This window comes from Dryobates pubescens, chromosome 1 (genome assembly GCF_014839835.1).
Source record: "Dryobates pubescens isolate bDryPub1 chromosome 1, bDryPub1.pri, whole genome shotgun sequence".
Taxonomy (NCBI): domain Eukaryota; kingdom Metazoa; phylum Chordata; class Aves; order Piciformes; family Picidae; genus Dryobates; species Dryobates pubescens.
The window spans coordinates 65,174,413-65,191,940 of NC_071612.1; the positions used below are offsets into that span (position 1 = coordinate 65,174,413).

A 17,528-nucleotide genomic window follows, 5' to 3' on the forward strand; every position below is an offset into this window, starting at 1 on the left:
GATACCTAGAAAAACATTTTAGATGTATGTCATGGTGGGTAGTGCTTATGAAAAGAATAGATTCTCACCTGTCTTTTTAACATACTTAAATATGTACTTACACATGCTTAAATATAATAACATATGGTAATACAGGACTTTTGCAGGTGATTAATTACACAAATGGTACTTGAAATAGTTTCAGCTTGGAGGAAAGTAATTCCTGCAGTTGACTCCCTATTATAATCTCTGCAGTTAGAACTGCCTGCTCCATTGATGAGTTGTATAGTAGAGTAAGGATTGAGACATGGAAATTTTGGTATGCAATGTGAATTAGGAGTTGGTGATTGAAGTGATTACAAGCCTTGCTTAATTTAAAAGTCTTTTTTAAAGTGCAGCTCCTGTAATGCTGCTGAGCTTAATTTTTGATAAGGGCCAAAATGAAGATATCTGGTGAGGGAAAGTTGGCTGACAGGTTTTCTGGGCAGCAATGTAATAGCTATTTATATAAAGGGAGTGAGCTGAAGTGCTATGCTTAGAAGAAAAATTCACACACAGATTCAACCCTCATATGTCTCTCTCTCTCTGTTTTTCTCCACCCTCTAGTGATATGCAGCTTCCGAGGAGCTGTACCGCAAGGCTTGGTCCTGGAACTAGGTGAAACTGTCCAGATCCTAGAGAAATGTGAAGGTAAGTGTGATGGCCAGGAAAGAATCCCATTTTCTATATGAGAATGTACAAATATCTTAATCTGGCACATTTTAATAAGTTGCTTGGAAATCATGATGCATCAAATCAAAGCATTTGAACAAAACCTAATCTGACCCACTTTCTGCAGGAAAGGCTGAGTGCTCTTGGCACTAATCCAGTCTGATAGGGGGTCAGTGTGTTTTAAGTTAACCATCTGTCCAGGAAATCTTGAACCCTGACCTGATTGTTGTATTCTAATTGGGTCTCACAGTGAGTTTTCATCATGTGAAGTATATAATCAGTGCCTTTTTTTTTTTTACTATATGTTCTCAGTTAAGTGTATCAGTCTTTATTATTCAGAAACATCTGAACACATGAAAAATATTAGTTATGAAATAGATTTGTTGATTATTTGGGAGTAATTCTGTGAAAAATGCAAAGAATGTTGATTTAGGGTGGATTGCTTTGCATTTATCCATGAGGGGTTTGGATGCCATTGTAAATGTTCTAAGTACAGTCTTGTCTTTGTGTGTGTGGCTGGAGATGTCTGTGTGTGAATAAATTGAATGTCCTAATCCTGTGCTTTATTCACATGAATAGTGTGATTGAAGTTGTACTGAAAAGGAGAATGATTTTGATCCTAATGCTCAGAGTGAGGTAGTGGTGTAAAACATGTCTATTGAGAAACAGCTGACTAGATACAGTATGAGAACATAGTTCATTATAGTTTGAGGTGGAATAATATAACCTTAATCCTGAGGTGCTAAAGCAAATTCAAAACCAGATCAACCAGAATTAACATTCCATGAATATGTCGGTTTGGGGTTTGTGTTTCTTCAGGTTACAGTCATTTTTCACCTTCAGTGTTAATGTTGCTATACAAACCTGGTAGCATGCTTGTCAGAAAACAGCTTTTCTTCTCTCATACTAGAATTGTCTTTTGCTTTTGATGCTTTTTCTTGTACTCCAGTGTTTTATTTAGTGAACTCTTCTTGAAAAAGGGATCTCTTACATGCTGAGTTTTCTATGCAAGTAGTAGTTTCTTCATCAGTACTTGTAAAAATCTTCTATTGAACGAGAGATTTGCAGTGCAGTAGTGATACTTAATCCATGAAGAAGCATGCTGTAAGCAATGCCTGTAGTATTATTCCTGCAAATGATAATGTTTTTTAAAACCCCATGTGCGGTGTAATGGGCTAAGCTTTACTTGAGCACTCTTGATTGTTCTGCTAGGTCTCCCGAGTCAGTACTTGGTGCAAGCTCAGGAAAAAGCAATTCCTATGCACAGGACAGTATAATCCTAGGGTGAAACAGTTTTCAAACCATTTCTGCTAATCAAGGAAACTTTCAAAACTCTGCAAAATAAAAGGAGGGTCTCAAAGGAACAGGTTGCTTATAGAAAAGCAGAAGGATAATCCAGTGTCTCTTTACGATGTTGTAATAATTAGGCTCTGTATATTCCCTTTGCCAGTAGCTTTGAGGATGATTCCTCAAAGGCAGCTCATGCCAGTCTTCAAATTGCTGAGAAAGGAGGCCCTCAGACTCTTTTCCCGATTGGAAAGAGGTGTTTGTACAGAGCTTTTTGGGGTTGTTTTTCAAGCCCTCTAAGTATTAATGTATAAAAGGATAGATTAATGTTGATAATAACATCTGGAGCTCCATAATGTGAAACTCATCTGAATAATCAGATGGTCTGTGCTGCAGCTCTTGCATGTGTGAATTATGCAAACAGACACACTAAATGTGCAAAGTAGGTTCTTAAAAGGAAATAAGGTAGTAATTGTTTAAGCATTCTTGTCTAAGTGGTTGTTTAACAGGGTCCTTGGTTTGCATTGCAAATTTAGGATGAAGTAAAGCTCATCTTGTACTTGTGCATCATTTGCTGGGGATTCTTTTGACCAGACAATCTGGATAAATTAATGTTGACCCTTGCACATCAGGGTCACTACTGTGGGACTCAACAGAGGAACCATTGCTGTTTCAGCTTCACTCCTTAGAACAGTTTGTGGATAATTCTCTACGGTAGAGTTTTTGCTGCCTGAATTAAAAGGATTCCCATACACACACCTTCTAGGGATGTGAAGAATGGTTTCAGAGACTCAGTGAAGAATTCAAGACTGACAGAGATTCAATACTAGCTATATTTCTGAATGTGCTTATTTTTAATCATAATGACTTGTTGAATAAGTGCATTATTGTTACAAAAGAGCAAGTGCTCTTTTGTAGTGACTGGTATAACAAGCAGTCACTGCATTTACAGCAACTGAATGAAAGAGTAGGGTATTTCCTATATTAAGTTCTTGGTTACCTCTGCAGCTAAGTTTTCTATGTATTGTCAGAGTCAGTTTGCTTACACATACGTTGTTATAAGCAAATTTGCCTCTAAGGGTAATAAATATGAATACCAGTTGATGACACATTTTTATTGTGGTTATCTATGCACATATTAAATAAAATGCAAAGAAATAAAGTTGTCTGTGTTACAGTTACTTTGTTACTGTGAATCTTGTTTTTGTGCTTGAAATGAGGACTTTTGGACTTGTGTGCCTTCCATTTCAGGTGCTTTCATACCAGACCAACCAACACTTAAATCCTTGCTTTCTAGTCCTGTCTGCATCTGACAAATACCTCCCATTGCTTCCTCCCTGTGGTAGTGTGAAAGTTTAGTCCTCCCACCACATAAAGCACAGCTAGACTCAGCTGGAGAAGCGAATGAAAAAGCTGTGTTTTACAAGCAGAATGAAATGCAATGAATGTATACAAAATATACAGTATTTACAGTATATACAAAAATAGACAGGGAAGAACATAACACAGAAACACCCTCCCGAGGAGAATACCGCCCCCCTCCCCCCCCCCCCCAGGATCCCCCAAGCCCCTTTATCCCCCCTTTCTTGTCCAAGGGCTTACTGGATGGAAAAAGGATTAAAGGAGAAATGGATATTAAGGGAAATTTTGTTAGTTCAAAGCAGTTGTTAAGAAAAGTTAGTTTTCCTCTCTCAGAAGTTTCTGTCCAAGGTCAGTTGCATGCAGGCTGGCCAGGAACAGAAAGGAAAAGGAGAACCGACTGAACTCAGACTGAGTTCTTAAAGCCACATTTCTACTGATCTACCAATGAAATTCGTTTAGAATTATCTTTGTTTTCCTTTCTTACACCTAAACATTTCAGCTGGAGAATTCTGTAGCTGTCCTTTTCTTAAAGGCACGGCCTAAAACTGTCACACCCCCCTATCCCCACTAGTTCGGTTTAACAGAGTTTAAAGCCATAGACTTAGTGTCTCTGTTTCCTCTGAAGCTAGCAAAAACTCCGTCCCTGTTTCCACCATACAGTATGCTGTCTGAACATTATCAGGGTAGTTTTATAGTCACTGTTTGCATGCAGAGTCCTTCAGTGATCTCACTCAGAAGTAACAAATGTTCTTCAAGATACCAGTTGTATGGATTCTTGTCTCCCATCATTCCCCTCTCTCTGTTATCCTCTCTGAGCTCTTCTGCTTGTGATCTTGCCACTGAGAGTTGAACAGTAAGTGGTGTTCTCTGCTTTATAATGCTATATACTCAGGAGGTGAGAGTGTGGTAATAGTATGCCACCTATAAATGACATAACAAAACTATTTCAAGCATAAGCATGCTAATTGGTAGTGGCTGCAAGTAACTAGTGGCATTCACTTTCAAGTATCTATTTATTTTTATTGCTATGGAGCAGTTTTCTTTAGATTAAAAAAGCTGCAACTTCAGTGACTTTGATTATTCATACTATCATAGTATTAGTCAGGGTTGGAAGCGACCCCAAGTATCATGTAGTTCCAACTCCCCTGCCATGGGCAGGGATACCCCACATTACAGCAGGCTGGCCAGAGCCTCATCCAGCCTGGTCTTAAACACCTCCAACCCACAGATTCTTAAATAGCCACTGAAGAAACAGTAACTGATGCCTGAAGCTCCAGTTAAAAGACTGTTATCTTACCTGTACAAGTTCTGGTGTCCACACAAGTACTCACTCACATGGGTTAAATGTGTATGTTAGTAATAGTATTTTTAAGCCATCTGTCTGATATATGTAAATTTTCCTCTGCTGTTCCAGCAGTGACAGCGTGGTTGAGCAAAGGCTTTACTGTCTTTGGGACACTTTAAGTGTCAGACACAGCTTGCAGTTAGTTGTTTTTCTTAAATTCTTGATCAGTTCAGTGTGCTTGAGAAGTGATATCTTTGCCATGCTCCCAAGTTGTACCATACAGATCTAAGGAATTAGAGGGCAGTCTGTCCTTGCTGTGACAAGGAAGATTTCCTTCCACCTGAAGTTGGGACCTGTCCTGTGGCTCGCTGGGTCAAACTGACTCACTCCCAATAATTTGAGTTTTCCCTCAGAAGGATGTCTCCAGTGAGATGTTCCTTTTACTCTTTGGCTTTTGTGAAGTGTGCCAGTGGAACGGAAGTCTCTTGGACCCACACAGCTGCTGCAGAGGATCTTGCCTGGCTGCTCAAACTAATCCTTTGGAGAATGGCTTCTTATTTGGCTAATGCTGAGATAAGCCATATTGTCTCTCTTCTGCTTTTGTTGTGGCATCTCTGGCTGCATTATTAGCATATTCCTGTGGTTCTGTTGGCACAAGGCTGCTCCCTGACATGGTGTTGGCAGCCGGGGCTGGGTATTCATCTGCTGCTCGTCCTGTCCTGGCACTGCTCAGTGTGTCAAGCTCAGAACAGAGTGGTCTTGGCATTGAATGGTTTCAGCATCAAGAAGCTGTTGCTAAGCACTGCCACCATCCCCCTTCTGGGTCACTTTGAGTACCTTTAGCTCTGCACAGCAGCTGACATGCAGATTAAAAGGTAAAAGCCATTGTTAATTAGCTAGTATATGCTGGCTGTTAGGAGGAAGTTCTTCACAAGAAAGAGTGATTGGCCATTGGAATGGGCTGCCCAGGGAGGTGGTGGAGTCATCATCACTGGAGGTGTTTAGGAAGACACTGGATGGGGCACTTGGTGCCATGGTTTAGTTGATTGGATAGTGTTGGATTATAGGTTGGACTCAATGATCTCAAAGGTCTTTTCCAACCTGGTTAATTCTATTCTATTCTATTCTGAAAGAAGGTAGCTTTCCTCCAGCTTCCAGGGTAACTCACGTTACTGCTAAGTATTATGAAACCTTATTTTTATAGGACAAAGAAGGTTGGAGTTCTTGTTGCAGGTTTTACTAGCAGTGCGTTCTGTAAGAAACAAGTTCAGCTTTAGGGCTTACCATTAAGACTTAAATAATTTTGTTTTCAGAATTCTGTTTGTCAAGAAAGTACATAGGGGATTTGGTTTTTCCTATGGTCTGCAGCTGCTGCAACTGTATTTAACCCAGATATCTGAGCTTTGTTTTCCTAAAAAACAGATCAATACCTCTCCATTAGGACCCTTTTTTTCCCCCCTGCTACTAAGTGCTCAAAAGGGGTGAGCCTTTACTGCATGACAGACCTCTTGTTAAGTGGAAATCTGAAAAGGGTTACAAGCCAGCTTTTAGGAAGAATATCCTGGCTTGTTCAAGGCACTTGCAGATAAAGATCAAAAAAACCCCCATTGGTAGCTCTCCTGATCAGTCAGATTGAGAGATTGGGATGTGCAGGCCAGCCTCAGAGTTCCTTTTGCAGTGTAATTAGGATTACATTATTGCTGAGGCCTCTGAATGTGATTCATCTTTGCAAAGATTGTTTTTCAGTCTTTATATAGTCTGCAGGTTTCTGTAATGTGGCTTCAGGTCTCCCACACTGCAAATCTCCATGCCTATGGGTAGTTGTAGGTGAAAGGTGGGGTGTTTACCTAAGTGTTTTTTTGCTGTGTGATGTTGGTATCTTACATTCACAGTCCATTTTTCTGTTCTGTCTCTTCAGAGACCCTACTGAATCTAGTGTCCAGGGAAGCTAAGTGGGAAGCCTAGTACTACTTACAGCTGAAGAAGCCCTAGGAATGGGGTTTGGTGTTCTTGCAGTCAATTATGTTATAGGGTATGGAATATTCCTTTGGCTGATCCAGGCCAGCTGTCCCAGCTTGGCTCCTCCCAGGTTCTTGTCTGCCTCTAGCTGGCTTGTTGGGTCTTGGGAAAAGGAGAAACTTTTGATGTTCTGCAGGCACTGTTCAGCAAAAGCCAAGATGTTGGTCTCTTAGCAGCAGTGCTTTAGCCATGTTCAGAATGCAGCACCAGACAGGCTGCTGTGGAGGGAGTTAACTCCATCCCAACCAGAGCTAGTAAGGTGATTCATATATGGAAAATAAATTAGAATTACCTGTCTTCCTTTCCTGGATCATTCTCTGGGTCAAGCAGTTTGAGAACATTCATAGCTGTCAGAAGAGGAAATGGGGGGAGGCATTGTGTGCATGAAGCTCAGTCTTTCTTTGTAGAGACTTGTAGGTGTTCCAGGTCTGGCCTTATGCCTTGACTTCCATCTGTTTTGAAATTATTATTAGTTACTGATAATGACTGGACAGTTACTCTGTTCAAATTGTGGTGGTTGTTTCACATTAACTTACTCACAGAATTGTCATGGCTTCATAATCATGTCCTGTTTCTTGATTTAAATCCTTTTCCACCCCCCACCGCCCCCCTCCTTGAAGTTAGCACCCTTTAAAGGCCAGGTATCACTAGAAAATGAATGCCATAAGTGTAAAATAGTGACAGTTCATCATTTGTAGTACAGTAACATCTAAAACCATAAGTCACTATTGAGGCCTAACTGTGTAGTGCATGTCGTGATCACAGCTGAAGTATTTGTCTGGATCTGATGACTATTATGATTAAATCCTCCAGAATAAATACTCTTTAAAATATATGATTATATCACTTTCAATCAGTTTAAGACTAATTCAAGAGTGAAGATTTAGTTCAGCTTGTTTTAGTGAATAATGCAATGAAGATGCAATTTTCTAAATGTGTTTTTAAAAAGGCATTGTACCTTCTCTCATGGATTTGGCTTTGAGATACAGAATGAGGTTTTGGTGGTGTTCATCATAAGCCAGTAAGGAATTACATTTTACAGTTCAGTGCTTTCAGGTTCTGGTGAGCTGCTTTCTGCTGTATCTCGCTTGCACGTAGTTGGAGGAAGCTTGCAATGGAAATGGGTGATTGTACAAATACACCACACTGGGAAAGAAAATAAAACTTAAGTTCTGGAGATCAGAATCTACAAGATTAAAGGGAAATATCCCACTTTCCATATGTTTGAAAGTACCTACAAAAGGGAAGTCAACAAAACGTTTTCCACATTCTCAAAAAAAACTAAACCAAACCAACCAACAAAAGAATCCTGAATTCAAATAGCAGCAAAGAAAGTTCAGGTTATAAAGTGCATGTATGTTGCCTCAGCCACTGAGACAGGTTTCCCAGTTAGGATTTGCCATTTCCACTTTACATAGAGGTTCTAGATTTTCAAGTACTGTACCACAGTGTTACATGCCGTTATCTTGGCCAGTGTTGATCCATGGAAGAAATTTCTTCTGATAAGATGCCTGTGCAACACCATCACTTTCAAACTGGTCTGTGTAGAGTAGCAGAAATATACTCTGCAGAAATTCCTTGGAATTTAGGGTTTAGGGAAGCTGTATGAAGGATTTTCCGCTGGCAAGGAGCTCTGTGTTACTCAGTCCTGATGAAACATTGTTGGACACTGTTAATAACGGGCTAAACATCTGTGAGGAGAGGTTTAGAGACATGGCTTGGATAAGCTAGGTGATTTCTCAGGGGTCCTTTTGTTCCTGTTCTTTACAGCTCTGTAAACACACACCTTGTAAGATCTGAAGATTTGTTTTGGGATTAAGAACAGGAAGCTCAGGACTAAGGTAGTTTTTTGGATAAATGTTTCATGCCTGACTCTGTACATCTAAATCATTAATAGACAGCTACTATGTCAGCTTTTGTTCTTACTTTTGTAGTTCTGTTCACAAACTTAGATTAAACCACTTTTTCCATATTTACCAAGAACTTTGTCATTCTATTTGTCTTAGAGTTTAAAATGTACATTTATTTCCAAGGTCCAGAGTCTATGAATATAAAAGCAGCATGCTGTATTTAATGTTGGTACCAATGAATCACAGGATAAATGCATTTGGGGTGTTTTTCTGTAACCTGAAAAGCATGCAGCATCTGTTACTCAAAAGCAGGTGTGGCAGGCACAATTGTGTGGATCTTTAGAAGTTACTCATTTTAAGGCTCTGCATGTGGTCATTGTGCATATGTTTGTGACTGCCATGGAATTCCAGCAACTAAGAAATAAGTTGAAAACAAAATTTCATTTTTGAATATAAGCAATAGAACAGAATAGAATAAACCAGGTTGGAAGAGACCTTCAAGATCGTGTCCAATCCATCAACCAATCCAGCCCACCTGAACAACTAACCCACGGCACCAAGCACCCCATCAAGTCTCCTCCTGAACACCTCCAGTGATGGTGACTCCACCACCTCCCCAGGCAGCACATTCCAATGGGCAATCACTCTCTCTGTATAGAACTTCTTCCTAACATCCAACCTAAACCTCCCCTGGTGCAGCCTGAGACTGTGTCCTCTTGTTCTGGTACTGGCTGCCTGGGAGAAGAGACCAAACTCTGCCTGTCTACAACCTCCCTTCAGATAGTTGTAGAGAGCAATAAGGTCACCTCTGAGTCTCCTCTTCTCCAGGCTAAGCAACCCCAGCTCCCTCAGCCTCTCCTCATAGGGCTGTGTTCCAAACCCCTCACCACTTTGTTGCCTTTCTCTGGACTCATTCCAGCAAGTCAACCTCCTTCCTAAACTGAGGGGCCCAGAACTGGACACAGTACTCGAGGTGTGGCCTAACCAGTGCAGTGTACAGGGGCAGAATGACCTCCCTGCTCCTGCTGGCCACACTGTTCCTGATGCAGGCCTGGATGCCATTGGCCCTCCTGGCTGCCTGGGCACACTGCAGGCTCATGTTCAGCCTACCATCGACCAGTACCCCCAGGTCCCTCTCTGCCTGGCTGCTCTCCAGCCACTCTGACCCCAGCCTGTAGCTCTGCATGGGGTTGCTGTGGCCAATGTGCAGAACCTGGCACTTGGATGTGTTCAATCTCCTGCCCTTGGCCTCTGCCCATCTGCCCAGCCTGTCCAGGTCCCTCTGCAGAGCCTCTCTACCCTCCAGCAGATCAACTCCTGCCCCCAGCTTGGTGTTGTCAGCAAATTTACTGATGATGGACTCAATGCCCTCATCCAGATCATCAATAAAGATGTTAAAGAGCATGGGGCCCAGCACTGATCCCTGGGGCACACCACTGGTGACTGGCTGCCAGCTGGATGTGGCACCATTCACCACCACTCTCTGGGCTCAGCCCTCCAGCCAGTTCCTAACCCATTGCAGTGTGCTCCCATCCAAGCCATGGGCTGACAGCTTGGTCAGGAGTTTGCTATGGGGGACGGTGTCAAAGGCCTTGCTGAGGTCCAGGTAGACTACATCCACAGCCTGCCCCACATCCACCAGGCAGTCACCTGATCATAGAAGGAGATCAGGTTGGTCAGGCAGGACCTGCCCTTCCTAAACCCATGCTGGCTGGGCCTGATCCCTTGGCCATCCTCTAAGTGTTGTGTGATTGCACTCAGGATGCCCTGTTCCATAATCTTGCCTGGCACTGAGGTCAGGCTGACAGGCCTGTAATTCCCTGGCTCACCCATAATTTCATGGGAAAGTAAATTTGTATTATTTCTTCATGAGAAATTTGTGTGATTAAGGTGGTTTTATGTTATGAAATGTGTTTGTTCCTTGGATTCATCAGTTATTTTATATTGACTCCAGTTTCCTTTAAAAAATAATTCAAGACTAGCAGGGTGTCTTTAAAACAGGCCTCTTTGAATAGCCCTCTTCCCCAGCTGAGCCTCTAAATAAGACTCATGTTCTAAATTCAGACACCTATGAGGGCCTTTTTCTAGGAGAGACACACTACAGCATTGCTTTTTTGCCTTCTCTGTTCTCCATAGCAAATTACTGAGAAGCTTTCCTTGTGCTCTCTGAAATGCTGCAGATACTAAATTGTATCTGCCCTAGATATATATATATATCTATAAGGTAGGAAGTTGCTGAGGAAAATTGCGGTATTTGTATGGAAAGGGGATTTAGATTATGTGAAGTTCTTGTGTTTTGGTAAGTTTGGGTCATTGCCCACTTCCAGGGCTACAGTAAATAGAAGCAGGATGTACAGGCAGTTGAACTTGCTGTTTCTGTAGTAGCTGCACCAGGGCAGCTTTGCCCACAAATTTTGGATGGCCAGAGGTGGCCAGGCCTCCTTCACAGAACTTGTACCCATCATAGAATGGCTTAGATTGGAAGGAACCTCGGAGATCATTTATGCCAATTCCCCTACCATGGGCAGGAACATCTCTCAACTAGACTTGGTTACCCAAGGCCTTATCCAATCTGTCCTTAAACATTGCATGGGAGGGAGCATCCACAGCCACTCTGGGCAATGTATTTCAGAGTCTCACCACCCTCAGAATGAAGAACTTCTTCCTAAGATCCAGTCTAAGCCTTCTCTCCCTCAGCTTAAAACAATTCCTTTTTGTCCTATCACTAGACACCCTTATGAAAAGTCCCTCTACAGCTTTCCTGTAGTCACCCTTTCAGATATTGGAGGGTAGCTCTAAGGTTCCTCCAGAGGCTTTTCCAGGCTGAACACCTGCAGCTCCCTCAGCCTGTCCTCATAGCAGAGGTGCTCCAGCCCTTGGATCATCTTTGCAGCCTCCTCTGGACTTGCTTCAAAAGCTCTCTGTCCTTTTTGTGGTGGGGACACCAGAACTGGATACGGCATTTCAGCTGGGGTCTCACAAGAACAGAGTAAAGGGGATGGATCATCTCTCTGGACCTTCTGGCCAAAGTGCAGCCCTGGCATCCTCTTCATGTGCTCTGGCATTCTTCATCAATGCTCCCCTGTGGGATGATCCAGGCCCTGGTCTTAGTGGCTGGCTTAATGTTCTGGTGCTGCAGCATTAGACTGCAGAGAACACAAAACAGTTGTGTTTCTTAACAAGAAGTCAAAGTAGATTGTGTGCCATAAGGAGTGGAAGAGCAGCTCTTCTGCCATGACAACTGCAGTGTGCTCCTTTTCCATTGTTGAGGTGGATTTCAGCCCTTTTATCTTGCACCTAGTGACACTCTTTCACCAGTCTAAAATAGGTGTAACTGGGTTTTTCTGTTTAACTTGTAGCTTTTGCAGCTTTGCCTTTTACTCCTGATTTGTTGTCTGGCTGTTAACTGATGAGGGATGCAAGAAAAATAATTGGGTTTGTGAAATTAGATCCTCAAGTCTGTTCCCAACTCTCACAGACATACACGCAAAGGATCTGTATTTGTTTAAACGCCATTAGAAGTACATGATAATAGCTTTTCCTGTCTGGAAAAGGACAAGGTTTTGGAGTCTGGAGATTTTGTTAAGGTAAGCAGTAAGAAAAGAATCATGTACCAACATGTAAGAAAAGTTCAGTACAGATTCTTGCATGAGTGCTGAATGCATCTTTACCACAGTGGCTAATGATTGTGAATAAAGTGTCTTAAGTATACTAAGCTGCTTTTATTCCAGGTGGGAGTAAACAGGAGCATTCCAGGTTCTGAATTGCCAGCTGGCATTGCAGAGCAAAGGAATACTTAAACTCAAAAGATAACAAAAAAAACTCTTTAAAAATTCAGGCCTGTGTGAGGCACAGCTAGGTTTTCAGAGGAGCTCAGTAACTGCATAGTGTTCAGTGTTTGTGAGATGAGAAATGCCATGAATTAATACAGAATGTTTTATCTGGTTTTAGGCTGGTACAGAGGTGTTTCCATTAAGAAGCCCAATGTGAAGGTAAGTGTGAACACATTTATTTATTTACTTCTAGTGGAAGATTGTATCTACTATGCTGTTGCAGTCCAATAGCTTCTAATTTTGCTTACCCTTAGGATTTTACTTCTCTGACTTTTTTCCTATGGGAGGATTGGATTTATTTTCTACAATGAGAGAGCAATATGTGTTAGTCACCCAAAGGGTCAGAAACCTTCCTGATGTGATTTTTCCAGTGTTTCTAAACCTCACCCAGTTTGCTCCTTTGCACCCTGCTGCCTTAAGAGAAAGCTTAGACAGGTCATCTTGCACTTCTTAATTTAGGATTTTTAATAGAGTAGAGTAGAATAGAATAAACCAGGTTGGAAGAGACCTTCAAGATCATCACATCCAACCTATCATCCAGCACCACCTAATTAACTCACCCATGGCACCAAGCACCTTATCAAGTCTCCTCCTAAACACCTCCAATGATGGTGACTCCACCACCTCCCGGGGCAGCCCATGCCAATGGGCAATCACTCCCTCTGTGTAGAACTTCTTCCTAACATCCAGTCTAAACCTGCCCTGGCACAGCTTGAGACTGTGTCCTCTTGTTCTGGTGCTGCTTGCCTGGGAGAAGAAACCAACCCCCACCTGGCTACAACCTCCCTTCAGGGAGTTGTAGACAGCAAGGAGGTCTCCCTTGAGCCTCCTCTTCTTCAGGCTAAACAACCCCAGCTCCCTCAGCCTCTCCTCATAGGGCTTGTGTTCCAAACCCCTCACCAACTTTGTTGCTCTTCTCTGGACACCTTCCAGCAAGTCAACCTCCTTCCTAAACTGAGGAGCCCAGAACTGGGCACAGGACTCAAGGTGTGGCCTAACCAGTGCTGAGCACAGGGGCAGAACACTTTCAAAAATTTTCATTGTTAATCTTATAAATTTTTGGTAAAAAGTCTAATGGAAAAGGAGTATCTTAAGTTTGTTCTTCTTTCATATTGTTTACAGTGTAATTTTGGTTATTTTTCACTCATATCCCTGGTTTGCTCTTGGGTGAACTTTTTTGCATGTTCTGATCGTGACTTTTTTGTGAGTGCATCTAATACATAGGAATTAGATTTAATGCATAGTAATTATATACTATAATAAATGTATGTATCCAAACATGTAAGTAGTGGCTTCTGTGTAAGCATCACTTCATTGTCTTTTGGTTTACATAGAAGTTCTGTTCAAAGAGTACCAGATTCCTCATCTTTGCTTGTTTCATGGAATATAATATTGCTTGCATTATGTGTTCATGAGTATAATGCTCTTTTAATGGACAAGCCTGCATTCATTGTGTGTATGTGGTGGTACACCACCTGTTTTGCATATAAGTTCAGCTTGGATAGGAGAGCCCTCCAAACCTTCCTTGGTTTCTTAGGCAAACCTGTACAGGATCACAGAAATAAACAGCATGAACTGGAAGTGAACCAAACAAGAAACTGAAGTAGCCTTACTTCCTTTTCCAAATTTTTTTTTGTGGCTGAAATGCACATTTATTTTGTTTTTCTCCCTGATGGAGTCATTCCTCCTAGGTTAATCTTTTTTCTTTCTGCAAACTCAGTCTCACTATGAGAAAGAAGCAATTTGTCTCAGCATTTTGAATCATCTTTATTTGGTGGTATTTTCAGCTGCCCCCCCACACCCCTCCCCCCCCAGAAAATTTTTCTTCCTGAATTCTGAAAGGCTCTGAAAATTGAAAGCCCACACTTGGTTACTGACATTTTTGTCAGTCTGCCAGCTGGTTTTTCAATTGACGATGACCAGTGCTGATCCTGCTTGCCCCATTGCAGTGCCGGCTCACTTTCCTTACCCAGTTTGCGATGAGGGTTCAGGGTCCTGTGTTTTGCAAAGATAATGGAACACTGAGAAGTTTTGCTTAAATTATCTGTTTTCCTCCTGTCTCATCACCCAAGAACACAAAGGCACAGGCAAGGGTAGAGTACAGCTGTCATGGGAACAGCAAAAGGCAAATAACCAGAGCTAACCCAAGTGGCTTTAAAGAGTTTTCTGTTGGCTGGTGGGAGGAAACAGGACAGCTCCAGGGTATGCAAGTGATACAACTTCCGTAGTGAAAGACTGGTGTGGGGACTAGACTGATGTGATGGTAGGCTGCTTGTTCTGGTTTGGTTTTATTGTGGGGTTTTTTGGTTTATTTTAATCTCTGTCCTTACCATCTAATGTAATGTGGCATATCAATATAGAGGCCTGCCCTTGGAGCATACTGATGCTGTGCTGCAAACTGCATGGCAGCCTCTTTTCTGGCTATCCTGGCTGGCTTCTGCTGGTTACATCTGTTACTCATTCCTTTCTGCTAGCTGCAAGCTGTTCTCTGAGCTCTTCCCACTTGTGACACCTTTTTCCTGCTTGCTCATCACCTGTTAGTGGTTTATTGGGCTTACAGAGTCTTCGCAGTAGGAAGAAGTTGGCTAATCTTAAATGTTTTCTTTTAGAACAATCTTGTCTCTTCCAAGGCAGCTGTGTAGGATTAGAGTGACACACTTTCATTTCATCCTGGTTGACTTACCCATGACTTTTATAGCAGAGCATACTTCTCATGCAGTAGTGTTTCTGAACACTTCAGGAATGGATAGTACCTGTCTTGAATCTCTCTATGATATTCTTACTGCATAGACTTGCAAAGCTTCCTTGGTAAGGACTTGATCTTTCAAGGTGGAGGTTTGATTCATTGTGCTGTCCTGTTTGAATATGCATTACAATGAGTTGTGACTAATTTGAATGTTGACTTGTGACTGTGGCAGCTTCTTTGACACAGTGTTAGGGTTTGGAGGATTTTTGCTGGGTGTATCAGCAGTTATTTATTGTGGCTTGGGACAAAAATGCTAAAAACTGCAAGTGTATTTTTCTAATGTGAGGACTTCTTCTCTTCCAGGGGATTTTTCCTGCAAATTACATTCACCTGAAAAAGGCAATTGTCAGTAACAGGGGGTGAGTATTTTCTGAAAAGCTGTAGTGTTCTCATCTAGAAGGTAGCCTAAGAAATGATTAAAATTTATGGAGTGGTTTTTAGTTCATTCTGTCTTTTGTTGTGTTTTTGTGTTTGAAAATTAAATGTGAGTCTGCAGAGCTCTGGGGTGTTTTTGTTCTTCACTATAGCAAGAATCAGTTCTGCTGGTTATCCCCATTCACTGTCACTCATAAAATTGTAACTTCAGAGGTGCCACCTGAAACAAACATGGTTTAAAGAACTCAGTCTTTTTCAGTTCTGCTTGTTTTCTCACAGGCAAAATTCTTTGTCCCTGTTTCATATGGAGGCACTAGCAGGCAGACAGCCCATCTTGCTTATCAACAGATTTCCACTGAGACATGCCTGACAAGGTAGCTATGTTACTTGGAAACTTTTCAAAAGGATCCAGCCCTCCACACCTCAATCCAAAGAATGACTGAAGTACACGCTGCTGAAAATGCATACCAAATACAATTATGCCAGGTTTTTAAGGTAGAATCATAGAATGGTAGGGTTTGGAAGGGACCTCTAGAGATCATCTAGTCCAACTCCTCTGCCAAGCCAGAATCACCTAGGGCAGGAACATGTCCAGACAGGTTTTGAAAGTCTGTAGAGAAGTAGACTTCACAACTTCCCAAGGTAGTGATGTTTCTAATATATGTATGTTTTGAATCTTCATGTAAGATTTGCTTACATTGGTAGCTTGGAAATGAATTACAGAATCATAGAATTGTTAGGGTTGGAAGGGACCTCAAGGATCATCTAGTTCCAACCCCCCCTGCTGAAGGCAGGGACCCCTCACACTAGATCAGGTTGCTCAGAGAATGAAGAATTTCAGCTTTTTTTTGTGTAAGTTTTCTGTTCCAGGAACACATAGAGACATACAATAACTTAATTTCCTAGTCCTCTTCCCCATCCCTTGCTACTTTCGGCTTCAGCTAACAAGGCACAGTTATTTCTAATAAGAATGTTCAAAAGAGAAACACTGCCATGAAAGTGTGGCTGCTTTCTAATGATTCACTGTGGGGTCTTCTAAAATAACAAAACACAGTAAAGGAAAACCCCAGTACCTTATTCAATATTACACCTTATTTACTTGCTAGCACTTCTGTAACTGCACAGAGGACGGAAGTAGTCTAAGCTAGTTATGGAATGGTGGTTTGTAGCTTTCTTTAGGAGGCTTTCAGAGTGGCTGTATGCACAGTTGTACTGCTGAAGACTAAGGGGGCAGTTGGTATTGGATCTGCTGCAGATGCTGCCTCTCCCTTGACACCACTTGCCCAATCCACCTTTTGAGATGCTGTTTTTCAGCACCATTGCTTTAGGACCTATGGAAAATTGTTTCCAAATGGTGTTTCAGAAATGGGTTGGGGTTTGTTTTCATAGCCGCCTCTTTTTTTAGAAACTGCTGAAAGAGCAGAAGCTTGAAATAGACCTTTTTAGTGTCTAGCACTTGTTTCGGTAATAGCATTCAACATAAAGGACGAATCAGGGCATTAATAGCTCAGATAACAGTGCTACAGTACATACATGAGTTATCATATTCTTACATTTCAGTGTGGTATGATCCAAGGGCTGGAGCCCCTCTGCAGTGAAAACAGGCCAAGAGAATTGGGGTTGTTCAGCCCGCAGAAGAGAAGGCTCTGGGCAGACCTTATTGCAGCCTTCCAGTATTTGAAGGCGCCTATAAGAAAGATTACAACAATCCTTTTAGCAGGGCCTGTTGTGACAGGACAAAAGTAATGGTTCTGAACTAAAAGAGGGGAGATTAGACAAGGTATCATGGAGAAATTTTTTATGATGAGGGTGGTGAAACCCTGGCACAGGTGATAGAAACCCTATCCCTTGAAACACTTCAGGTCAGGTTTGATGTGGCTCTGAGCAGCCTGACCTAGCTGAAGATGTCCCTCCTCACTGCAGGCCAGTTGGGCCAGGTGACCTTTAAAGGTGTCTTCCAACCCAAACCATTCTGTGTTTCCTTTTAATGGGTATGAAGGATCTTGAGTACACAAGGACAAGTCCTGCTCTTGATTAGAGGTTTGCTCACTCAGGTTTCGTATGCAGTAAGTCCTCTTGGT

General features: G+C 42.0%; 1 protein-coding gene across 11 annotated transcripts in view; it reads left to right on the forward strand.

Annotated features, from left to right (window-relative positions):
* The window catches only part of DOCK3 (dedicator of cytokinesis 3), a 223,582-nt gene that overhangs the window by 21,393 nt on the left and 184,661 nt on the right, over positions 1-17,528 (forward strand). For all 11 annotated transcript variants that reach the window (XM_054167554.1, XM_054167600.1, XM_054167564.1 and 8 more), the window contains exons 2-4: positions 586-669; positions 12,445-12,485; positions 15,376-15,431. In XM_054167554.1, the coding sequence (XP_054023529.1) occupies positions 586-669; positions 12,445-12,485; positions 15,376-15,431 (181 nt within the window). The remainder of the gene's footprint in view (positions 1-585; positions 670-12,444; positions 12,486-15,375; positions 15,432-17,528) is intronic.